General features: G+C 36.8%; 1 protein-coding gene and 2 long non-coding RNA genes across 4 annotated transcripts; 2 read left to right on the top strand and 1 right to left on the bottom strand.

Moving 5' to 3' along the window:
* The first annotated feature begins 932 nt into the window (after window positions 1-932).
* Window positions 933-25,356, top strand: LOC105057518 (putative F-box/kelch-repeat protein At5g24040). 2 transcript variants are annotated; one of them, XM_073248883.1, is made up of 4 exons: window positions 933-960; window positions 16,468-16,631; window positions 16,736-16,899; window positions 23,584-25,356. In XM_073248883.1, exons 2-4 carry the CDS (start codon window positions 16,594-16,596, stop codon window positions 23,790-23,792), a joined length of 411 nt encoding a protein of 136 aa, XP_073104984.1. In that variant the 5' UTR covers window positions 933-960; window positions 16,468-16,593; the 3' UTR covers window positions 23,793-25,356. The 2 variants fall into 2 exon arrangements, with proteins under 2 accessions (XP_073104984.1, XP_010938458.1); XM_010940156.4 differs by lacking the exon at window positions 933-960 and having other exon boundaries at window positions 16,236-16,617; window positions 16,764-16,899.
* LOC140853830 (uncharacterized) lies at window positions 3,528-15,691 on the top strand. Its single transcript, XR_012136983.1, has 5 exons — window positions 3,528-7,823; window positions 7,909-7,986; window positions 11,579-11,635; window positions 11,819-11,884; window positions 12,068-15,691. It is a non-coding gene; the product is annotated as an uncharacterized lncRNA (long non-coding RNA).
* On the bottom strand, window positions 8,906-9,309 carry LOC109506597 (uncharacterized). Its single transcript, XR_002166019.3, has 2 exons — window positions 9,179-9,309; window positions 8,906-9,107 (listed from the first exon to the last, which is right to left on the bottom strand). It is a non-coding gene; the product is annotated as an uncharacterized lncRNA (long non-coding RNA).
* Window positions 25,357-25,853: the final 497 nt, after the last annotated feature.

Raw genomic sequence — 25,853 nt, 5'->3', positions numbered from 1 at the left:
GTTGTCTCTAGGAGACGCGTCTTTCTCTTATTAAAAAAAAATTACAGTTGGGCATTGCACTTGATGTATTAATAATATTCTTTTAGATATTCAATATGTCACCTAAAGGCCATATATATATAAATTAAAGAAATTATGATTTACTACTCCACTCACTTCTTATTAATAAGGGTAAGATCAGATTCATGCTTTCTGCTTAGAAGTTCTAATAAACCTCAGCGAAAGATTTGAAGTATGATGTTTTTAATTGCAAATAGTATCTAATGTTTTGTGTTAAAGAAAAGACATGGTAGATAACAAAATCAAATGAAATGATGTTTTGCAAATTTCTTATATTAGCCAACTTGCCTCTACTACCGGCATCAAAATCCTAACTTTTGAAATATTCAGTTACATTATATCTTTTGGATCTCTTCCCATGATTACTTTTTAAATCAAAAAATTTCTTATTCTTTACGGATGGGCATCAAGAAGAGAAATGTAAATGGTAAGCACCAACCAGACTAACCCACGTCAGCTGGCCACCTGTTTTTTAATCTTTTTAATAATTTTTTTTCATTATTATCATTTGTTAAAAAAAAAGAAAAACCGTGTGCGAAACTTCTAGCGAGGCCATGGTTTTTGATCTACTTTTGGCTACGTCAGTCCAGGCGAGCCTGGAACCCTCTACCACCGTACCACACGCCACGTGTCCATGCTAGAAAAAAAAAAAAAAATCCTTGGATAAGCACTGACTCATCAGCGTACGGTGACGCGGTCCTTATCCAACACCGACCATGAGATTAAACCTCCTCCCATCGCCTCTAGAAACCACCGCCTCTGGAAACCAATCCAACCCATCTTACCGTTTGCTTCTCTCTTACTCCTTCAATCTCCACCGTTCCTCCTTCACCGCTTCGTCGATAAATAGCGGGGACCTGCGGCCCTCCATTATTCGTTCGCGGTAGAGTCGGTTCGTCGGTAGGCTTTTCTTGTGTTTATTTTTTCTCTTTTTTTCTTTTTTTAAATCTATATTTTTAGTTGCTGAGGTGCGTAGTTTTATATCTTGATTTAGGGTTTCCGTTCTATTGTTGGTCCTTAATTCGCTGGATGTTGGGTTATCTTCGTCGACCGATTTAGTTAGTTTGGAGCGCTTTAGGGTTTCCTGCTGTTTCGTGGTTAATTCGTGGGATTTTGAGTTATCGTCGGTTGATGCTCTTGATGTGGAGTGATCGAGGATTTTGACGAATTCGTTAATTATTTGCACTTCTTCAAGGGTTTTCGTTCGACCTTTGGTGGTTGATTCGTTGGATTTCGTTCGTCTTTGGCTGGTGCACTTGATTTGGAGTGATTAGGATTTCCTGATGAATCCATTGTGCGTTTTGAAGAATCTGGAATTATTGGTTCTTCTTCGTGGGTTTCCGTTGGGCTTTGGTGGTTGATTCGTTGGATTTTCGAATTTGATGTGGCGTAATTATTGTTTCTTGATGATACCGTCCTGTGTTTTACGGAATATGGAATTATTGATTCTTCTTCGAGGGTCATCGTTTGATCTTCCGCGGTTAATTTTCTGGATTTTGAGGTTGGTTCTTTGCTAGGATTTCTTGATGAATTTTCCTGCGCTTTGCAGATACTGGAACGGTTTTTCTTTTCTTTCCACACCCCCAAACTCCCTTCCTTTCGAACTTTGGTGGTTAATTCGCCTGATTTGGGGTTATCTTTGGTTGATTCGCTTGTTTTGCGGTGAATAGGATATCTGAGGTATTCAACTCTGGCTTGTTAGAATTTGGATTTAATTTGGATTTTGAGTTATCGTCGGTTGATCCAGTCTTGACGAATTCGTCAATTATGTGCTCTTCTTCGAGGGTTCTCGTTCGACATTTGGTGGTTGATTCGTTGGATTTCGTTCATTATCGGCTGGTGCACTTGATTTGGGGTGATTATTGTTTCTTGATGAGTCCGTCCTGCGTGTTACAGAATCTGGAATTATTGGTTCTTCTTTGAGGGTTCCATTCGATCTTCAGCGGTTAATTTTCTGGATTTTGAGGTTGCTTGCTCGGGTTGCTTGATGAGTCTGTCCTGTGGGTTTCAGAATCTGGAATCATTTGCTCTTTTTTTTTTTTTTTTTGAGGGTGTCTGTTCTATTTTGGCGGTTAATTCTCTGGATTTGGGTTCTCTTTGGTTGATTCACGTGATTTGGCGTGAATAGGATTTGTGAGGTATTCGACTCTTGCTTCTCAGAATTTGGAATTAGTTGTTCTTCTTCGAGGGTTTCTAGTGCTTGGTTCGTTAAGGATAGGGGTAGTTTGGTTTGATCGATGAATCTGGAGTGCTCTTTGGCTGATTTAGGGTTCTTAAGAATTGGCTTGGTATTTCTATGTGTTAAGCATTGGTTGGTGATCATATGATTAATCGACAGCTTCTCTCTTTCCTGGTTTCGTGGATTCCTTTTGTTGAAGCATCGATCCTTTCTTTGACGTTTGAAGAAGCATCACAGAGGTATCATTAAGTAGTCTGAAAGTGGTTCTGGATTTGATGTATTTGACCATGGCTTTTGAGCTTCCGTTGCTGAGAATATCAAGTAATGCGGAGGGTGGAGTTAAGATTGATTTCTCATAAGGGGGCTTCTATATCTTATTTTGGATCATATTAGTGTGATTTGCCCCATCTACTTCGGTATATTTGCTTTGTAGTTTCGTGCAGCGATATGTGATCCTATTTTGCAAAGAAGACATGTCCTTCAGCTGTCTCATCTTGTCCGTTTTTTTGTGGTTGTTGTTGCTGTTTTGCAGAAATATGAGAGGCATTGTGTTTGTGACGGGCTAACATTAATTTTACCATAGGCTTTAGTCTGTATATCCTTCTATTCTTGTCGCTGTTATGGAGTTCGCAGAACTTGTTTACCGGCGTTATGGTTCCTTTGCATTCAGTTTTGGTGGTTCGTCTATACGGTGGTGTGCTAAAGAAAATTAGGTCTTTGGTATGAGTGCTGCACTTTTGCTGGTTGTTGGTTGCTGTATCATGTTTTCAATCACTTCTTGATTCGTTCCTAACTCTGATGTATGTCTTCATCTTCTGCTGTTCTGCTTCACCTCAAGCAACCACTTTGGGTTTGAATGCAACCCCCCTTTTTTTTTTACCTCTTGGTTATTTGTTTAATTCATTTAAATATTTGTGTACCTATTTACTTTTGTTATTTATATGTACTCTATTTAGTTCAGGGTTTGTCATTCAGGTAATGAGTGAATAATTTAGTTTTTTGCATGTTTAGTGATGTCCGTATAGAGTACTTTGTAAGACTTCTTTAATTGTGAGTTTCATTATTTTATCAATTTGCTCGTATGTTTCAGTGCTGTCTTGTGTAGAATGTGTTATCTGCAAGACTTGGTTCATATTTGTATTTTGTTCTGTTAGTTTTCGTTATCTAGCAGTTGGTCTCATACGTTTCACTTTCATCTTGTTTGTAGTGTTATAATGATTGATTCACTAAGGGGTTATTGTTTGCCAAAGCAACGATATGGAGTGGTGAGCCATTGATAGTGGTTAGATTTGTATTAATTGCTAATTAATTTTTGTACTTTTTAATTGTTACTTGTTACTAGCCTGGTTGGTTGTTTCTGTTTCTGTTTCAAAGAGCTTGTATTAGCGGACATATTCCTTTTTGACATTTTTGTATGTAATTTATTGGCTTTGTTAATGTTCATTAGTGATCAAACTTGTTATTGTGGGTTTGCTGATATTTGGCAGGATATGATGAAGGGTAGTTTTCATATTTGAGTGTGATATAGTTTTTGTCCATTAGCATTACGTGTTTCTTGTAGATGTTATATTGACGTTCTGTTCGAGGCATTTTTTATTTAAGCTGTTTTATCTGACTTTATTCCCTTTTTTTTTTTGACTCATAAAACTTTCAAATGGTACCTAACATTTTTAAATAATACCTGCATATTACCTTTGTCTTCCCATGCGTGCTTGTTAGTCAGAGATTGGAATTAAAGACCGTGAATTTTGGAGGTTTGGAGGTTTGGCAGTGCGTATGGCTATGCCGTTGATGGTGATGCTGATGTATGAAGTGTCACTTTTTTTATGCTCTTGATGAGGCAGATGTCAATTATTACTTGTCGGTGTCGCATTTACTCAATGAGTACATTGGTTGAGATAATTCGTAATTCTGTAAGAGACATGTTCTTTGAGAAGCTTTGCTTTTTTTTTTTTTTCTTGTTGTTCATTTGATGGTGATTGTAATTTTGTAAATGAGCAATTTTTTTTTGAATATTTTTTTGAAGGGTCAATGATTGTTACCATTTGGACTATTTTCGTAGTCTTGTGGCAAAGTTTTTTTTCTTGTTTTTTGTATGGTTATCACCATGTCTTTTCATCTCTCTCTCTCTCTCTCTCTCACACACACACACACACACACACACAATGTCAGATTTGAAATTGTCTCTAGAATTAAGGTGTTGGATTGTGAAATGGTGGGGAGAAAATTTTGTGTATCACCTTTGGTAGTATTATTGATTGTTTTGAAACTCCTCTCTCCAATCCCTGCTAGTTAGGATATATGTTGATCATCACTCTTGTTGTTATAGTTTTTCATGGGCTTGTACTGATGGGGGATTTAGTGAAGGGGGGTTTACTTAGTGACTTGCTTCTTCTATAAATGTTGTCTTGTCATATAATCTGTTAATAGGTTGACGTTGTTTGGAGTAAGGATATGATATTTGAGAAGGGGATGTGTCTAACTAGGTAGCATTATAGGTTAATATCTGTTGGTCTTTTTTCTCGAATCTATTCTATCTAATAACCAGTTTCTATTCTGCTCTACTTTTTTTCTTGTACCGGATGGGGATATTCTGGTGTGGAGTTTATTTTTTTATTTTTTTCTCTTTTCAATTAGTAATTTGCTCTTTTTGTAAATGTTTTGTCATATGATCTATTAGTAGGTTGATGATGTTTAGAGTTGGAGGATATGATATTTGTGAAGGGGGTATGTCTAACCGGTGTATGATAGGACTTGAGGCTAATGTCTCAATGCTTGGGAGGGTGCTTGTATGGAGGAGGTTTCAATTTTATTTTCTTTAATTCATTTTTTTATATGCATTGTTGTCAACTTCTTACTGATATTTTGTCTTCTCAATTGTCCCAGAGTGGAAATCTAAGTTGTCATTCAACTTATGGCACTAGGCGTTAGTGCTTCTTTTTCTTCTTCTTCTTCTTCTTTCTTTTTTTTTCCTTTCTCCTTCCTAAGGAGAGATCTTTCAGTATGTTTTTTTTTTTTTTTTGTGTTCTTTCTTAAGTATGTATTATATCATGTAATTTTTTTGAAGGATGTGTTTTGCACGTGTGCTAGTGATTTAGGTTGCATTGACCAGCTTTCCTCCCTCATAGATGTTCTCCCATAGATAAATGTTGATTAGAATCTTGTTATTGTTGTAGCTTTTTGATGAAGTGCATGTTTGGGGGTGCGTTTGTAATCGTTAAGTGATTTCAGATCTAAAAGCAGAATTTTGAGTGTTTGGCTGCAATTCAAAAATAATTCTGGATTATGTTTAAGATCTCCCAAAACGTGGTTTACGGAAAGTTCACCTCCTCACAATTTTAGGATCATTTTAGATATTTTTTCTTTGATTATTTTATCATTCCAAAGTAGTTTTTGGGTCTGTTAACCAAACATACATTAAATTTAGGATATTGATAGTTTTTGGAACTGTTCACCAAACATTCAGTAAATTAGGATATGGATCGTCAAATAAAATATTGTTTTGTCCTAGAACTGCTTTTGATATCAAAATACAATTTTTACTAAAAATTGATTTTTGGTTGAAAGCTATTGCATCTCCAAACCGATTTGAAGTTTTTATTGGATAAAATTTTTCCTCAAGGGCGTTCTGAAATGTTCTCTTCAATCTTTAGACACTTTCATTCTAAGTACTCTCGTCATCTTTTGCTGACCTCTGCCATTTGAGTTGCTTGTTTTTGACGAGAAATCAGCTTTAAATACCAAGCTATGATTAGATTAAGGATGTGTGGTCATTCTGGAAAGGTTATTTGTATGGTGGTGGTCTCTCACCTTTGAGGTGATTGTGACTTGTATTTGTTGATTTTTATTCTTCCCATCTAATAGTATTTATAGCTAGGATGATGATAATAACAATTTTGATGATTGTTGTAGTGTTGCTAGAACTTGTATTGGGGCGATGTGTTCATTTCTTTTATTTAAAATAACTTGCTAATTTATTGAATATTTTGGTGGTTAGATGCTTTGTTGTTATCATGATCGGTGATTAGACCTGAACCTGCCATCTTGGGTTGATGCTTGTAGGTGGATATGTGTCTCATGGAGTGTTTTGTTCGTGATAGTGTATCGCCTATTTTCCATGAGGCATGACTTTGTATCGGGTATAGTGTTCATTGTTACTGGTTGCCATTGCTATCTTTGGCCGGGTTTGCTTTTTCTTCAAGGCAGTTCTGTGAATTTGTTTTAACCTAAAATGTGTTTGGTTGTAGTAAAAATCAAGTTATTTCATTTTCTTTAAAATTATTTTCACAACTTTTTAATATGGGGTGCTTGGTTATGTGATAGAATTTTGTGAAGGTTCTAAAAATCAGGAAATTGAAAATTTTCTTTTCAAATTGAATTTTGAAAAAATGGATGAATTTTTTTTATCATCATCTTCAGATTTTCCCATTATCAACTTTTCCTTATTAACCATAAAACATCCCTTAAAATGACTTTAGCCTTGGGAATTTGAAATTTCAAAGGGATAAAAAGCTATAGTTGAAATCCATAACCTCGAAGTGTGGCCTTAGTGTTCTGTCATTATTTGCTAATTCTTGCTTTCTGGGTGGTCTGTTTGTTAATCAGCGGTTGGACCTGGGAGATGAAGTATGTGATCAGGCTTAAAACCATAGCCTCCAAGTGTGGCCTTAGTGTTCTGTCATTATTTGCTAATTCTTGCTTTCTGGGTGGTCTGTTTGTTAATCAGCGGTTGGACCTGGGAGATGAAGTATGTGATCAGGCTTAATACCGGCTGAGATGAGTTGTATTGAGGGTGTTTTTTTTGCATTTTTCTCATCTGTTTTTTCCTTGTTTTCACTAGTGGTGGTAGATACTAATTGTAATTTCTATTGCTGTTGCAGTTTTTCAAAGGCAGGCATTAGTGGAGACCGAGTAGTGCGTTGAACAGTGTTATAGCTTTTCTTCCTTCTAAAAGAACTTCTAGTAATGGCGGTTTTTGAGTGAATGCTGTGATCACCACTTGGTTTGTTTTTCAGTTGGGTCTTGCGAAATGGGCTGATGATAATTTGTGGATATGATTTTAATCAGTGATTTTTTCACCCAAGTGATATGGAATTTGTCAATTAGCATTATTTTTGCCTTTTATTGAGGATTTTGTTGACCATTCTCTTGTTATTTCTGCAGTCTTACGAGAGGTTTTGTTTGAGGGACTTTTCAGGTTCTATCTGAATACTATTTTGACTCAAAATCATTTCAATATAATTCTTGTTGTCTGCATATACCTTCGTCTTCCTGTGCTTGTTTTTTAGTCAGTGATTGGAATTGAAGACCATGTGTTATGGGTGTTCGGAAGGGATGATTTGTATAGAGGTGGTTGGAATTGAAGACCATGTGTTATGGGTGTTCGGAAGGGATGATTTGTATAGAGGTGGTTTTACACCTTTGATGGTGATTTTGATGTATTATGAAGTTTCTATGCTCTTGAGGAGGAAGATGTCGGTTATTATTATTATTTTTTTTGCTGCAGTTACTCAAGGGCTTATATTGGTCGAGTCAAAAGATGGAGTACCATGACTTCAGTAAAAGATGTTTCTTTGGGATAATGGTGTTCTCGCATTTGATAGTTATTTTAATTGTGTAAGCGAGCATTCATTAATGAATATTTTATTTATGATAAATGTTCCTTGCAGTTATTCTAGTCTTGCAGCAACGTTTCTTCGAGGCACTTTTCCCCAGTTATTCTAGGCTTGCAGCAAAGTTTCTTCAAGGCACTTTTCCAGGGAGATCCAATCTTCTTTTTATCTCTTGTTTTCTGTGTGTGGTGGTCACTATTTGCTGATTGTTTCTTCTCCAATATGTTCCTTTTGGGACGAGAAACTAGGATGCCATCAGAACTAAGGCATTAGTTTGTTAATGTGTGTGAGATTGACATGGATTGGCTCACCTTTGGTAGTATTATTGATTGTTTTAATGATCTTACCGCCCTAGCTTCAATCATCACTCCTGCTTTGACAGCTTTTCATGGGCTTTGTCTCGGTGGAGGATCTTCTCGTGGATGAGGTTTTGATATATATATATATATATATATATATATATATATAGAGGGTTATGTCTAACTTGGTATTATTTTGGGTTATAGTGTTTAGTCTTTTTTTTTTGTCTCATGTATATTTTTCTCGGTGGTCTGTTATTTTAATTTTAGCTGGTCTGGACTGAATGCGGCTGGTTTGTCGATGCTTGGGAGAGGCGTTTTATATATGGTATTGGCGTTTTATATATTGTATTATTGGTCATATTACTAGGCGGTCTGTTATTTTAATTTTAGCTGGTCTGGACTGAATGCGGCTGGTTTGTCGATGCTTGGGAGAGGCATTTTATATATGGTATTGGCGTTTTATATATTGTATTATTGGTCATATTACTAGGCTTTCTTTTTTTTTTTTTTTAAATGATTCTATAACTGTTTTGAAGTGGTGTTGTTACCTTTTATTGACCTTTGTCCTTATAATTGATTGATTGTTAAGTGGAATACAGACTTACTGACCAAGCTGTGAATAGACTTAGGAGTGTTGTTGTTCTGGAAGGATTATTTGTGTAGTGGTGGTTCCTCACCTTTGGTAGTGATTGCTGCTTGTATTTGTTGATTTCCCCCTAACTTGCTCTCATAGTCTTACCAGTTAGGATAGATGACCTTTGTTCATATTGATAGGCTTTCTTTTTTTAAATGATTCTATAAATGTTTTGAAGTGGTGTTGTTTCCTTTTATTGACCTTTGTCCTTCTAATTGATTGGTTGTTAAGTGGAATACAGACTTACTGACCAAGCTGTGAATAGAGTTAGGACGTGTCGATGTTCTGGAAGGATTATTTGTGTAGTGGTGGTTCCTCACCTTTGGTAGTGATTTCTGCTTGTCTTTGTTGATTTTCCCCCTAACTTGCTCTCATAGTCTTGGTTCCTCACCTTTGGTAGTGATTTCTGCTTGTCTTTGTTGATTTTCCCCCTAACTTGCTCTCATAGTCTTACCAGTTAGGATAGATGATAGTAATAACCATGGTTATCTTCTGAGTTCTGCTAGGACTTGCATTTCTTGTCTTTTTATTTACACTTGCTGATTTCGTGACTCTTTCTGTCAGATGATCTGCTGTTAATCATGAGCAGACCTGCCATTGTGGGCTGATAATCTCAGGTAGATAGACATGATTGTGTATTAGTGGAGAGTTTATTGTTATGTTACCATTGGGTGTCTTGGATGGGGTTTACATTTTCATTATTTTAACCCAAAAATGTGTTTGGGTGTATTGAAATTTAAGTTATTTCAAGACTTCTAACATGGGGTGCTTGGTTGTGTGATGAGGTTTCAAAAAGGTTAAAAAATCATGATTTGAACTTTTTCAGCTTTTTCTTGTTAACTATATAAGACGCCCTTAATAGGTTTTGAACTTTTAGAATTTTAGAATTTCAAATTGACGAAAAACTGAAGTTGAAATTGAAAATCTCTAAATGTGGGCTTCATTATTTGTCATCATTTGCTGATTCTTGCTTTTTCAATGGTTGGTCTGTTTGTTAAGCAGGGGTGAGAGCTGGAAAAATACGTGTCGGAGGGATGAGTTGTTTAGAGGGTGGTCATTTTCTCAATTTCTTTTTTCCTCCTAGTTTTCACTTATCATTTTTAATGTTTCAGAGGGATGAGTTGTATAGAGGGTGGTTCTTGGATTTTCTCAATTTCTTTTTTCTCCCTAGTTTTCACTAGTCATCCTTTTTTTTCCCTTCTAGAAAAAGAAAACTTAGAATGCGGATTTTCTCAATTTCTTTTTTCCCCCTAGTTTTCACTAGTCATCCTTTTTTTTCCCTTCTAGAAAAAGAAAACTTAGAATGAATGCTATCATCATCTTGGTGGACTTCTTTTTGGAGGATATGATCTTTTATGGGTTGAGGGTGAGAGTTCTTCCGCACCGAATGATTTTGTTTTTTAGGTCAGTTAGCATTGTTTTTTCCTTTTTTTTTTTCCTGTTCTAAGTTATCTTTTGACACTTGTAAATAATGTGTTGTCTCCATATATTTTAATTGGATTATCGATATTTGAAAGAGATGATTTGTAGAGGGGGTCTTGTCGATATTTGAAAGAGATGACTTTTTGCGGGCGTCTGATGGTGATTCTGATGGTGAATTGTTATATGTATAAACGAGGGTGCTTTAGTTGTGGAGAAGACATGCTGTTGTTTTTCCCTTTAATGTTTTCCAATAGGGAGTGCAATTGTGTAAATTTGCTTTTTTTTTTTTTTTTTAAAGGAACATTTTGTGGAGGATATATACTGTAGTGGAATTGTGTAAATTAGCTTTTTTTTTTTTTTTTTAAAGGAACATTTTGTGGAGGATATATACTGTAGTGGAATTGTGTAAATTAGCTTTTTTTTTTTTTTTTTAAAGGAACATTTTGTGTAGGATATATACTGTGTTATTTAATGTTCTTCGAGACTGTTGATAAACGAGGGTGCTTTAGTTGTGGAGAAATGCTGTTAATATTTTTCTATATTTTTTAAAGGAACATTTTGTGTAGGATATATACTGTGTTATTTAATGTTCTTCGAGACTGTTGATAAACGAGGGTGCTTTAGTTGTGGAGAAATGCTGTTAATATTTTTATATATATGGTTATCACCATTTGCTGAGTTTTGTCTTCTTAGTTGTCCGGCTTTTTGTGACGAGATTTAAAACTAAAGTGTCATTGGAATTAAGGTGTAAGATTGTTAAGATTGTTAATTCCCACCCCCCACCCCTTCCCCAAAAATCATTTTCGATTACCAATTTGCTCGTTTTATAAATCTTGGAATTAAGGTGTAAGATTGTTAAGATTGTTAATATCTGATCTGTCCTGGCACGTAGGTTGATGATGTTCGGAGTATGGCGGATATGATATCTATCGAGGGAGCATGTCGAATGGTTTGTTAATATGGCGGATATGATATCTATCGAGGGTGCATGTCTAACCTGGTAGCATTTTAGGTTATAACTGTTTTTTTCTTGTATATATTCTGTCTAGTGACCAGTGTTAGTTCTTGGAAGACGTATTGGTGGATATGATATCTATCGAGGGAGCATGTCGAATGGTTTGTTAATATGGTGGATATGATATCTATCGAGGGAGCATGTCTAACCTGGTAGCATTTTAGGTTATAACTGTTTTTTTCTTGTATATATTCTGTCTAGTGACCAGTGTTTGTTCTTGGAAGACGTATTGGTGGAGATTTTTTTTTTATTTTTTTTTCCATGAGGGATTTGAAGCATTGTTTTGACCTTTTTGATAGTACTGTTTCACCAGATGATGACGTCTGAATTATTTTTTGCCTGTTTGTTACACAGTGGTGAGAGTTGAAGGGCAAACGATGTCAAACGACGTCTGCGTTCATGGCTTTTATAGTATTGTTTCAACTTGGTTTTTCTTAACTCTCTTATGTCCTCCTGTCGCCTTTTGCTTGACTTTTGTCTTCTCAATTGCCCGCTTGTTTTTGAAACTGGGCCCTTTATCTATTGTGTTTTTTTTTTTTTTGGCCTTGAGACTTAATAGTTAGATTTTAAGTGTCGCTTCTGTTGTTGTTGCAGTGCTCCAAGGGGTGAGAGTTGAAGGGCAAACGATGTCAAACGACGTCTGCGTTCATGGCTTTTATAGTATTGTTTCAACTTGGTTTTTCTTAACTCTCTTATGTCCTCCTGTCGCCTTTTGCTTGACTTTTGTCTTCTCAATTGCCCGCTTGTTTTTGAAACTGGGCCCTTTATCTATTGTGTTTTTTTTTTTTTTGGCCTTGAGACTTGATAGTTAGATTTTAAGTGTCGCTTCTGTTGTTGTTGCAGTGCTCCAAGGGTTTGCATGGGTTGAGATTGTATCGATTGTTGTGCAATTTGGGTTGAGATTGTATTGATTGTTGTGCACTTTGCTGGTGTATGTCGTATCATGTTTGGCTTAGTTTGATGTTGATGCCCTCACACTTGACAGTGGTTTTAGATTGTCTGAACCAGAGCCTGCTTCTTTATTTATTTATCTTTTGGGGACTGGAATATTCTTTGTGGTTTAATTTTTAAATTGATTTGTTTGTGTCAGATTGTGATGTTGCCAGAGATTGTTGCATATAAGGGGTTCCTGCTTATTTATTTATTTATCTTTTGCGGAGTGGGAATATTCTTGGTGGTTTAATTTTTAAATTGATTTTGCCATTTGCTGGTTTGGTGACCTTGCTAGGTTTGGTGACCTTGCTAACCAACAATCAGATTTGTACCAGATTGTGATGTTTGCCAGAGATTGTTGCTTACAAGGGGTTCTCACCTGTGGCTGGCATTTTGGTCAAAAGGGATGTTAGTTATTTTTGTGAGGAGGGGAAATTTGCGGTGTAGTTGCCTTCTACTTTTTCAGTTACCAGATCGGGTATCATCGTCACATTTGCTGGTTTGGTGACCTTGCTAGGTTTGGTGGCCTTGCTAACCAACAATCAGATTTGTACCAGATTGTGATGTTTGCCAGAGATTGTTGCTTACAAGGGGTTCTCACCTGTGGCTGGCATTTTGGTCAAAAGGGATGTTAGTTATTGGTCATGTTATTGGAGCATCATCGTCACATTTGCTGGTTTGGTGACCTTGCTAGGTTTGGTGGCCTTGCTAACCAACAATCAGATTTGTACCAGATTGTGATGTTTGCCAGAGATTGTTGCTTACAAGGGGTTCTCACCTGTGGCTGGCATTTTGGTCAAAAGGGATGTTAGTTATTGGAGCAGTTTTGTGTACCAGATTGTGATGTTTGCCAGAGATTGTTGCTTACAAGGGGTTCTCACCTGTGGCTGGCATTTTGGTCAAAAGGGATGTTAGTTATTGGTCATGTTATTGGAGCAGTTTTGTGAGGAGGGGAAATTTGCGGTGTAGTTGCCTTCTACTTTTTCAGTTACCAGATCGGGTATCATCGTCACAAAGCTGGTTTCGTGTGGTTTCTCGCGTGGTTTCTCGTTTTTTCATTGTCATTGTGATTTAAGTTCTACCATGAGTCCTTCCATGCACGTCATCCAGTTTGTCTGTTGCCCCATATTTTTTTTTCTTCCAGAATTTGTGTTCTAAGTTCTACCATTTGTGATTTAAGTTCTACCATTAGTCCTTCCATGCACGTCATCCAGTTTGTCTGTTGCCCAATATTTTTTTTTTTTCTTCCAGAATTTGTGTTCGAGGAGTGTGGCGGCGACGATGTGTGCTAGTATGTTCCTTGTTAGTGTTCGAGGAGAGTGGCGGTGACCGGATGTGTGCTAGAATGTGGTTATAAGGGTGGTTAATTATTAGTCCTGTTACAGTGTTACTGGAGCAGTTATGTATGGAGGGGAAATTCGTGGTTTCTCGTTTTTTCATTGTCATAGCTACCATGAGTGTCTTTCCATGCATTACGTTTGTTGCCCAATATTTTTTTCTTTCCATTGTTGGAAGACGTTTTGACGGATTGAAAGTTGAGCTTTTTTTTTCTTCCAGAATTCGTGTTCGAGGGGAGAGGCGGTGACCGGATGTGTGCTAGAATGTTTTGGTGGAAGGTCTTTCGTTCTGTTTGGACTGTTTAGTTGGAAGACGTTTTGACGGATTGAAAGTTGAGCTATTTTTTTCTTCCAGAATTCGTGTTCCATTGTTGGAAGACGTTTTGACGGATTGAAAGTTGAGCTTTTTTTTTCTTCCAGAATTCGTGTTCGAGGGGAGAGGCGGTGACCGGATGTGTGCTAGAATGTTTTGGTGGAAGGTCTTACGTTCTGTTTGGACTGTTTAGTTGGAAGACGTTTTGACGGATTGAAAGTTGAGCTATTTTTTTCTTCCAGAATTCGTGTTCGAGGGGAGAGGCGGTGACCGGATGTGTGCTAGAATGTTTTGGTGGAAGGTCTTTCGTTCTGTTTGGACTGTTTAGTTGGAATGATTGTATCGGTCTTTGTGCATTCTGTTTGGACTGTTTAGTTGGAATGATTGTATCGATCTTTGTTTAGATATTGCGATATTGCTGATCATGTCGATTGATTGTTGTGGCATGTGTTTTTCTTTCAATGGATGTTTGATATTGTGCCTTGCGATATTGCTGATCATGTCGATTGATTGTTGTGGCATGTGTTTTTCTTTCAATGGATGTTTGATATTGTGCCTTGCGATATTGCTGATCATGTCGATTGATTGTTGTGGCATGTGTTTTTCTTTCAATGGATGTTTGATATTGTGCCTTGATTTTTAGAAGTTATTGTTGTTTGTTTGTTACAGTTTAACACTGCCAATGCCAAAGTTATTGTTGTTTGTTTGTTACAGTTTAACACTGCCAATGCCGGTCCCAAGCCCGGATGAGAAAAGTGGAGGGAGCTGTTATTGTCGAGTGTAGCTTTTTGGATGGATCAAAATTGGGAATCCTATTAGACTCGACTCCTGGTGGGGACATCAGTATTGGGTACCATGGGCATCACCTGAGAATTGTTCCGCCATCAATGCATAAATTAAATTTAAATGCTGATGGAAGGAGGCATCACTTGAGCATTCGGTTGATTTAAAATTGCGTCAAGAAGGTTGATTTAAAATTGCGTCAAGAAGAATTGGAATGTTTCGGCATGGAACTAAAATTGCGTCAAGAAGAATTGGAATGTTTCGGCATGTTGTTCCATGCAGTCCGGTCGATTTAAAATTTTGGTGGTGTGTTGTTCCATGCTGTCTGCTTTTTTCTAGAAGGGGCGTCGATTTAAAATTTTGGTGGTGTGTTGTTCCATGCTGTCTGCTTTTTTCTAGAAGGGGCGTCAAGAAGAATTGGAATGTTTCGGCATGTTGTTCCATGCAGTCCGGTTGATTTAAAATTTTGGTGGTGTTGTTCCATGCTGTCTGCTTTTTTCTAGAAGGAAGTCTGCTTTTTTCGTTCCGTCCCAATCATGAAATAAGTTCTTTTTTTCTAGAAGGGAGTCTGAGAATGGTTCAATTGGTTTGTGAAGGGAGTCTGCTTTTTTCATCCCATCCCAATCAAGAAATAAGTTAAATTTCAACTGCTTTTTTCTAGAAGGGAGTCTGAGAATGGTTCAATTGGTTTTGTGATTGGTTGGGGAGATTTCAGTTTTTCTAGAAGGGAGTCGTTGCAAGGAACTTATTTCTAGAAGGGAGTCTGAGAATGGTTCAATTGGTTTGTGAAGGGAGTCTGCTTTTTTCATCCCATCCCAATCAAGAAATAAGTTAAATTTCAACTGCTTTTTTCTAGAAGGGAGTCTGAGAATGGTTCAATTGGTTTTGTGATTGGTTGGGGAGATTTCAGTTTTTCTAGAAGGGAGTCGTTGCAAGTTGAGATTTCAGTTTTTCTGGAAGGGAGTCGTTGCAAGTTAGACTGTTGGTTTTATTTATTTATTTATTTTATTTTATCTCCGTTTGCTACGTGCTTCCTTTGTTATTTGTTTCGCGCTTCTGCATTCTTCTGCATATTATAATGCAACCTCTACTCTCCTTTGATTTGTGGGCTGTCAATCATGTTCTGGGCAACTGGCCGTTCAAGGTGGACGATATGTTCCCGTATTATTTGGCATGATGCTGATCTGAAGTTTGGAGTTTGCTTTGCTAATTTAATGCTACTGAGTTTTCATCATTTTTAGAAAATGTAGATAATTCATTGTTTTGAAAACGAGAAATCTATATCTTTTATCATCATCTTTGTTGACAAATAAATTATCTATATTCTTTTATTGCTAAATTATCTACGAGGATTAATTCATTGTTTTGAAAACGAGAAATCTATATCTTTTATCATCATCTTTGTTGACAAATAAATTATCTATATTCTTTTATTGCTAAATTATCTACGAGGATAAATTGTTAGGGTCTATCTATATTTTTTTAATTTATTACAATAATATTTTTTATTTTGTTATAATATATTATATTATGTTACATAATAATGATAATTTTTATAATAATAGATTAATTATAGTAAAATAATAATATATAATATAATATAAATAATATATAATATAATATAAATAATATATATTAATTTATTTACATAAAAAAAAAATAAGAATTGGATTATGTTATCCATACAACATCATGCATTTTGTTTCATAATAAATTTTTTTCAATTTTTTAAGCAAATAAGAATTGGATTATGTTATCCATACAACATCATGCATTTTGTTTCATAATAAATTTTTTTCAATTTTTTAAGCAAAAGATGGTAAAATCCACTGTGAATTCGAGATCATGAATTACATTTGGGAAAATTACGTTGGCAGGTTTTCTATGAGTTGATGGCAAGTGAGTGATACAGGCCTCTCAGGGAGAAGATTTTCTATGAGTTGATGGCAAGTGAGTGATACAGGCCTCTCAGGGAGAAGATTTTATCAGGGCAAACTTTAATAATGGCACCTGGTAGTGGATGGAAGGTGAGTGGTCGCAGGTATCTCACATAGATGAACTGATTGCCATATCTTTTTTGTTTCAGAATAGGACTATAAATAATATTATAAGGTGCTAAATCTGTGCCGTCCAAATGATGACAAGGTGGGTGCTAGATCTTTCCATCATGCAGGTGCTTGTGCATTGGGCGCTCTGTTTCTGTTGGCGATTCAGCATCTTGCTGGGGGTGCTAGTTCCGTATTTAGCTGATTTGATGGAAAGATTTTTCATGCGGGTGGCACTTCTGTTGGGGATTCAGCATCTTGCTGGTGAGTCAATGCCAAACTGCTCAAAATCCTTTGCTTGAAGATAAGAAGATATCTCAAAGCCGAAACTAAGCACAAAATCCCAGAGAGAGCATAATGGTTGATACTCACGGAGCACAATAGTTGATACGTACTTTAGTTGATTGATTTATATTTTGAATTGAAGGAAAAAATTGATGAAAAAATTGATGATTTTGCCTCATCCGCAGTCCCAGGTCTTCTTCATTGACCTTATCCTTAAATCTCCGTTCCCCTCTCACTTCTTTCCTATCAACTGCTTTAGCTTCATCTTTATTTCTCTTTGCCCCTGACTTGACACTATCGCTAAATCTCCTCCTTTCTTTCAGCTTTTTCTTGGTTTCGGCATTGCTTATGACTTCTTCACTACCACAAAATAAGGCTACGACAGCAGTTGAAAACTGCTTCTGTAGTCTAAAAAATCACTACCATTATCTATGATGGTCTAAAAAATCACTACCATTATCTATGATGGCGGTTAGATAACTGCGGCCATAGACAACTGCAGCTACTATGGCCGTCGTTACAAGTCTATGACAGCGGTTTTTTGGGATACGACAGCAGTTGTGTTAATCGCTATCATAGAAAGATATGGCAGTGGTTTTGCAACCATTGCTATGGCAACCGCTGCCATAGATGCTACGGCAGTGGTTTGGCAATCGTTGCTGTACAGCTATCTCAGTGGTTGTCCAACCACTACCCTAGATACTACAATAGCGGTTGGCAAACTGCTGCCGTAGCCTTTGATTGTGCTAACCACTGCCATAGCCTTTGACTGCCAACCACTGCTGTAGTCTTTGATCAGTTAAAATGGCCAATAGATAATGGACGGCGGTGAGGGGTGGTGGTCTGGCCCATCGGGGTGGCGGCAGTGGGGGCGGTGGTGGCAGGCGGGCGGCGGTCGGGGGCAGGCTGCGGGCGACGTCGACGACGGTGGAGCCCGAGTAGAGAGAGATCGCAAAATGCTTAAGCCCATGCTGTTGTTGGTTGGGGCGGCGGCAGCAACGGGGGGAGGTCAAGGGCGGTGGTCGGGGGTCCGATCGGCGGGCGGCGTCGACGGCGGTGGAGCCCGAGTCGAGAGAGATCGCCAAATGTTCAAGCCCATGCTGTTACTGGTTGTTGCTGGTTGTCTACTTAAGTAATTTTATACATATTATTTATTTCTTTGACAACCAATGTGGGACTATCATAATCAACCATATAGATAAACGTTGCTATAGATTAGCCTATGGCAGCGGTTGGTGATAACCGCTGTTGTAGGTCCAATCTATGGCAGCGGCTGGTGATAACCGCTACCATAGGTAGAGACATGGTAGCAGTTATACCTAACCGCTATCATAAGTACGATATGATAGTGGTTAGTAAATTATTGTTATAGACCTATAGTGGCGGGTATTATGCAATCGCTGCTATATAGGTAAAATATATTTTTTTTTATTTTTCTTTGAATATGATATAATTTTAAAATTTAAAATCTATCTTCATCGTTCATTATCTAAATAATTATTGTTAATAATTATTGTTAAAGTATCGCCACAAAAGATTGGCTTGATCCGACAGTCCTAGATATATCAATCATTAAAAATTAATTTCAACGGTCATGAATGGTCGCATGATGATTTGATAGATAAAGACCACCGATGGATCTGAAAATTTACAACGATGATCTCGCTATCAGAGACCACCGATGGATCCGAAAATTTGCAATGATGATCTCGATGATATTGTATTACATTATCAAAATTTCACTTCAATCGGACATCATTATCATGAAAAATGAGTGATAAAAAGGTTAAACGACGTCTGATTATAGGGCAATTTTTTATATAAGTGATCTTTGCTATTTTGATCATGTTGATCATATCCTATCGTATGATACAGCATTGTACCGTATGGGCATCTTTAAATACTGACGGCGGGCATACCTTGTACTCGGCGTGCTTGTGGCAGTAGACGTTACCCATCACGGTGCGCAGCTAGTCAGTCAGAGTATGGTGTCTGAGTGACATGATCTCGATGTGGCCTGTCAAAATATCATGACGGTCATGTTCGGTGCTCAGCTTGTAAATAGAGGCTCGTATTGTCGGAGTTGGCAAGATAAAACCGTGTGGGAGGGGGGTGGTGCCCCGTGGTCCAATGGTGTAATCGGCCGTACATCGAGTATGAATTCAGTTACACGCCGAGCATTATTCGATGTAGTGGACCGTTGGTAGCATGTAAAACCTAATCGGCTCGGAGTATGCTGCCCTGAGTCGGTCGGATGTCTACGATGGTAGCCGGCATCGACCCTGCCAGTCGGGACTCGTCAATTCGAGCGAGCATTATTCAGTGTAGTGGACCGTTGGTAGCATGTAAAACCTAATCGGCTCGGAGTATGCTGCTCTGAGTCGGTCGGATGTCTACGATGGTAGCCGGCATCGACCCTGCCAGTCGGGACTCGTCAATTCGAGTCGGGTTGAGTGGCAGTAGCTTAGTCAGTGTAGCTCCTTTAGTTGGTTCGAAGACGAGAAAGCTTGATAGTCGGCTAAGCGATGGGGATCTATCCTAATATATGGGTAGAAAAAGATAGCCTAATCAAATAGCTGAGAAGGATCTTATAAATTGGGTGGAATGGTGTCATGAAACAAAAAGAAAGAAACCATGAAAAGAGTTATTGCTAAAGGGGCACCGTAAATCTGAAAGGATAAAACTCTAGTCTTGTGGGAGCAAAACTATAAGAATCTAATTTTCTGATTGAACAAACACACCAAAAAAAAAAAAAAGGAATACAATTTGTTAGTTTTGAAAAAAAAAATAGTAAGCCAGTGATATGTGATATACTTGTTTCTTTTGATGTGTAAGTTGTAACTGAACTTGTATAGACAAATCAAGAATGCATCATCCAAAACCATAGTATAAACATTCGCTTCAATCTTTCTATCCTTTGGCTTGATCCTAGCTTGGTCACTATTGCTAAATCTTCGAGGTGAATAGTCTCCTGATGTCATGATGTACATATGTCGAGGATATGTCATGCTATTTGAGGATGAATGAGCTTTTTTTGCCCTTCCTATTTCCTCTATCCTGTCTCCCTTTCACAGCTTAGGACCCTCAATTTGAGAATCAATAAGCCATCCAAATTAAACATCAAAACTATTGAACATAATCTATAATGAATCTTCAAAGTCAACATATTTTCCTCAGATGGTCCTTCTTAATTTTTTGGTTCCTTCTTAATTAACCATAAAATCTGTTGATGCACTTATTGCTCTTGAAGAGATCGATGGCTCTGTTCCATGGTGGTTGTAAACAAGGAAAATAACTATGTTCTGTTTTATGCTGGTTGTCAGTTGGTACGATATGATACCGTATCATATCGGACTGTACCATATCATATCGATCGGATAGTTCGGACTGATACTGTACTAAACCAACTAGTTCCGTTTGATCCAGCCTATTTTTCGAAAATCCGGCTTGAGTCGGACCTACTGGTTCGGTTCGGTATGGTACGGAATGCACTGGCCGGTTTGGGCCGGTGTGGAATACCATGATGCTATCTAACCATCACATATTAGTATTCAAATTGACTTATCCTTCTGCCTCTTAAATGTGTCCATATATGTCTGTGTTCCATTCATCTCATTTGAATATGCATTCGTGATGGAGTCCAAATCTACACCAGGGTTTGCTTCCATTGCTTCAACCCTGCAATGATATATGTACCATTAGCTAGTTGTTTTTGATTATAAAAAATTGTGCAATCACCCTGTCAACTGTTCTTTGCATTCGCGCTTCCACCTTTAAGGGTAATGGTTATCTTTGGCTGCTTGCTACCCTTTCCTTATAGAAAACTGGTCTATGGGACTAGCTTACTTAAGAATCTGCACTAGCACTGGAAGGAATTTGAACACCACAAAACCCCCCAGCTAATCCAGACCTCCAAATTCTATATGGTACCGCTCAAGATTTTTAATACCGGTGCCAAACCCCATACAGTTTTTTTCATCAGGATAGGATGATGGAGTACAATTCTAGTGCTGGCAAAAGACACTAAAATTGATAGCTTTAGAAAAATGAAAAGCTATTGGTGCCAGCTTTGCATCACAGTGGTACAATACTTATTGTTCCATCATATAATTCCGACAGTTGCTGAATCCATGGTACTGATACTTATCCCAAAGTGACCCTCAGATGTTCTAGATTTGCATGTTTCTTGAAATCCTCAAGATGTGTGTTTGGTTAGTTTAATTGTAATTCTTATGTTCCTGTCTCGCAGCTTTATCAAAAGCCATATCACTAGTGTCATTGTTTTCCCCTATTGAATTGTAATTTTTTTTCTTTCTTTTTAGTAAAACATGTGCATGTGTAAGTTTCTTCACATTTGTAAAAACTTAATGATAGAGTGCCACATCTTGAATCCTGGCTAGGTGTTGCTGTGGGTGGGACTTCCCATTATGTATAGTACTTATTCAACTTCAACAAGCTTGCTACTCTTTTTTTTTAAAATATATATTTCTTTTTTGTTTCCTGCACATGTTTTTATTTCCTTACTGATATTTTGTTTGAAAGCCTATGTAAGCATATTTTCATTCTAAATTTGCAGTACATTTTAATAGAATAGTTAAGAACATAATGTGAAGCATATTCAGTTAAAAAACCTATGTTATTTCACTATTTCTTTTTATTTCTAAAGAATCATTCCTTAGTTGTGTTAGAAATATTTTTCGAACCCGTACGGTAGTTGTTTTATTTTAAAATATTTTTTTAAAAAAGAAAAGCAGTAAAACATATTTCATTGACCCCTTAACACTAAGTTGATGATGCATGCATGTCCATTACTCTTTTATTGGCGGTAGGAATTGGAAGTTTTGGAGAACTTGAGAAGAAGCTGGAGTAGTTAAGCTGCCTCTCACTCCCATGGTGGGCGAGGGATGACAGTGTTCATATCCCTCCCACTAGTCCATTCAAAGGAGAAGTGCAGAATATTGGATGATGTGAATCGTCTTCGTGTTCCCCGAGATTCCCTCGTAACAAGTTAAAGGTTGAAGTGAAATCTCTCCTTTTCTCTTTGATTTCTTCCCACTGACAAATGAAGTAGTAACTATTTGATGCAAGGACTATTGAATATTAAAGAAAATCTTGCCTGATTTTAAGGGACTAAATTTATAGCTTGCCAAAATATGTAGATGTTAAACCAAAAGAAAAATCTAAGATGCAAGATTTATAATCAGTTTCAGCATAAAGTGCCAGGACCAGTCAAGGTTGACAGAAATTGAAAATTTCGATCAATTTCTAGCTGGTTTCGCCCAAAACTGATCTGATTAAATAAGATCAGCTTACGCTGGAACGTCAAACATTGGTAGAAACCCTTTCAACCTAGCATCGAGATGTAAAGAGACCGAGATGTAAAGAGACCATTGTTGCCCCTCTATTATATTCTCCACTGACTTTCCAAGTGATCTTTGCTCCCATGGTCAGAACAGATCTTGTTTTGGTGATGCCACCTCTATTTTTAGAACTAGGGCTAAGGGATTAATCTGTTGTTTCATCTAATGTGCTTTTGAGTTCTATGCTTAGCATGTTATTATGATATGATGGTGAACTTTGCAGACATGAGAGAGCTTGCAACAAAATTACAGGTAAACCCTAAATAGAAAAAAAATCAGTAAATGAGGTTTTGACAGCCAACCCTAGTAGTTCGGATATGGCTTTATGTTTATGGGCATGGTTGTATATTTGATTAATAATTGTCTCTTTACCATTCTTTCTTTCTTTTTTTTTTTTTTTTTTAATTTGTCTTCGATGCTTAATTATATTTATGGTCTCTTCGGTTGCTAGATCTTAGATAAACAAGATTTTATAAAACATGCTTTACTAAGTTTTCTAATTCTTAGGTTTGGTGAGATGCCAAGTGGAGCATGAGGTAAATTGAGTGTATTTGATCTTATGGGAGACCTAGGGGGATCATGTTTTTCAAAAATGTGCTTCTTATGAGTGCACATCCCACATGGAAGAAATCAAATTTATATTTCCTCTACCCCCTCGAAGAAAAGCTTATGCCACCTAAACTTCTTCCTTTTCCCTCTAGTCATGCTCTTTTCTCCACCTGTGCCACTAACATCTTTTTCTTTTCTCTACATGTCCGCCATTCATTCTCCATGCTCATCTCAATCTCTAGCAGGGTCTTGAACCCACGGCCGATAAGGTACTGCTATAGGGTTTGATATGTTACCAAAATGATACATGGCATAATTTCTACCTCACGTCAGCAGCATACTTTCTACTGATACAAAGGTTGTATAATATCGGTAAACTAACAATGTGATGCCCAATACCAATACATCAAACCATGCTTCCCATCCACCCATTCTTCATCTCCGATCAAATAATACAGTAAAACCAATGAGGAACCACTACCATTCTAAAAACATATTTTTATAATTGGGTTCTTTTTTTTTTTTTTTTTTTTTTTTTTTTTTTGTGGGTGTGGGTGGGCAAGTTACTGAATAGTTTTGAAAACCAAATAGCTTCTTAGATTTCTACAAAATTTAAAATAGTGAAAATATATACAATATAATATTCAAGAATAATCATGTTAGTTTGTTAATGTTTCCAGGTACTTCTTGTTTTTCATCTTTTTCATTTTTAGAGAAAGTTATCGCTATTTAAAATTTGTTTTGCTCCATTCAGGATTCTCAATGGGCTCATGGTCTGATGCTCCAATAGATATCGTACAAGTAATCGTAGAAAAAATAAATGAGCATTCTGACTCTCTCCATTTTGGTGCTGTTTGCAAGCCATGGCGCTCTGTTTATATGGAGAACCGTCATCGTCTTCCTTACAAACTTCCGATGCCATCCTCGCCGACTTGCGGCTCCATTGCTTTTGTCCTTGTTTGAGGAAGATTCAGATTCCCGTGAGTTTATTTGCCTGTCCGATGAAAAGGTTTATGGTGGATTCTTTCTTCCGCAGGTTATTAATAAATGGATATGTGGATCTTTTCATCTCTTGAATCCATTTACAAGGGCTCAAGTACGTCTGCCACCTCTAAGTTCTTTCATAAGACACGATAAAGAATCTATTGAACCAATTGACTTTCCTTATATAGTTAAAGCAATTATATCTGCAGATCCTACAACACATTCAAGTGACTGTGTAGTTCTGGCTATTACTGGGAACTTTCAAGCATTGTCTTATTGTAGAGTGGGAGATACCAAGTGCACGAACATAGAAGAATCTCCTGTTATACTCGAAGACATCGTATATCTCGTGAGGGAAGATTTTATGCCATTGATCAGTGTGAGAGTTGTTGTGGCTTTTGATAGCTCAAGTCCAGATGCAGTGGGAACAATTATTGTTGGAAACGCAAGGGAAACGATAAAAAATGGAGAAGTCGGGATGCTGAAATATTTGGTAATGTCATGTGGAGTACTGCTGAAGGTTGTAAAGTTTGATGATGAGGAGATTTCCAAAACCTATAAATTTAATGTTTACAAGCTACAAAAGAGTGAGTCACCGATATATATGAAGTTACTTACCCGACTCGTAGTCACGATTTTCAGGTTTGAAAAGAGATCTTTCATAAGTAGATTAAGTTGAAAAGCTTAAGATACGTTTGATTGCACTTTTTGATTAAAAAAAATATTTTTTATTTTTTTTAATTAAATAAAAAATATGTTTGTTAATTTTATTATTATAAAATAAAAAATAATATTTAGAGACGGCAGATGAAGAGCTCGACGAAGAAAAATAGTTTAGGAAGGGCGGGAGAAAGGGTGGAGAGGTGAAGAGCTTGATAAAGATAAGAGAGAAAGGTTCGGACTCTTTATTTTTTGATTTAACATTTTAAATGTGTGGAAGTAAAAAAAATAAAAAAGTAAATTTTAAAAAATAAAAATTTTTATTTTATATATAAAATAATTATTTTGATTATTTTGATTTTTACCTTTTTACTTTTTGTGATGTTATCAAATATTATTTTTTATTTTTTAAAAATTAAAAAATTAAAAAATATTTTTTTAATATCTAATCAAACGCATGCTTAGGTGATCAAATGCCCTTTCTAGGCACCAACAGTTCAATGTCTCTGCTAGCACATCTCTTTCCTAATTGAAGAGCAGTTGCATCTATTTTACGGATGATTTCATTGGGAATCATTATTTTAATATTTGTCAGAGGCCGGACGAAGTGAAACATACGGACATATTTGACATGCATGATGGAATCATTCAGTCTTATTGTTGAAGTGGTCCAACCTTTTTTTCTGCCGTCAATCTGAGTTTCCCCAAATGTATGGTAGGTGCTTGTATTTATGCTAGGTGGTCAGACGCATTTTGTGCGATCTGAGACGTCTTATTTTTTTGCTTCCTTCATGGGAAAATCTGTGTTTAATTTATTTCTTCATGTTGAAATACTTAACATTATTTCTGTATTGGAAATTTCTGTGTTGGAATGTTTTGGTAACGTCCCTTTTTGATTATTGTTATGGCATTGCAGCAGGAATAATTTAATGATATATTTGTTTTGATACACAATGATTCTTTGTAAAACTTATTTTATAAAAAAATGTTTCAGCAAATATTTCTTTGTAAAATTTTTCTGGATGTAGTCAGATTTTTCATCTTCTATGTCCTCGCACATGAGATTGTGGTTTCTTTTCTAAGGGCTGCTTGGATATTCGTATGGGATTGGACTGAAAGTCCCATAAGAATCAGATATGTTGGTCCATCTAACTTGTATTAGGTTATCTAGCCAATTCCATCTCTATCTTAATCTCTATGCCCTGCACCATTGATACCTTCAAACAAAAGGATGTTAATTGTTTCACTCGGCTAGCATCCTTTCTAACATCACAAGCGCTGAGGGATGGATTCGGGCAAGGAAATGGTGATTTTGATAGCTTAACTTTCTGTTTCTATGTGAATTAAAAAAGAGGAAGGTTTTCTAGTGAGGTGAGGAGA

Source organism: Elaeis guineensis, chromosome 14 (assembly GCF_000442705.2).
Source record: "Elaeis guineensis isolate ETL-2024a chromosome 14, EG11, whole genome shotgun sequence".
Lineage (NCBI taxonomy): Eukaryota > Viridiplantae > Streptophyta > Magnoliopsida > Arecales > Arecaceae > Elaeis > Elaeis guineensis.
This window is presented reverse-complemented; position numbering and strand designations above follow the sequence as displayed.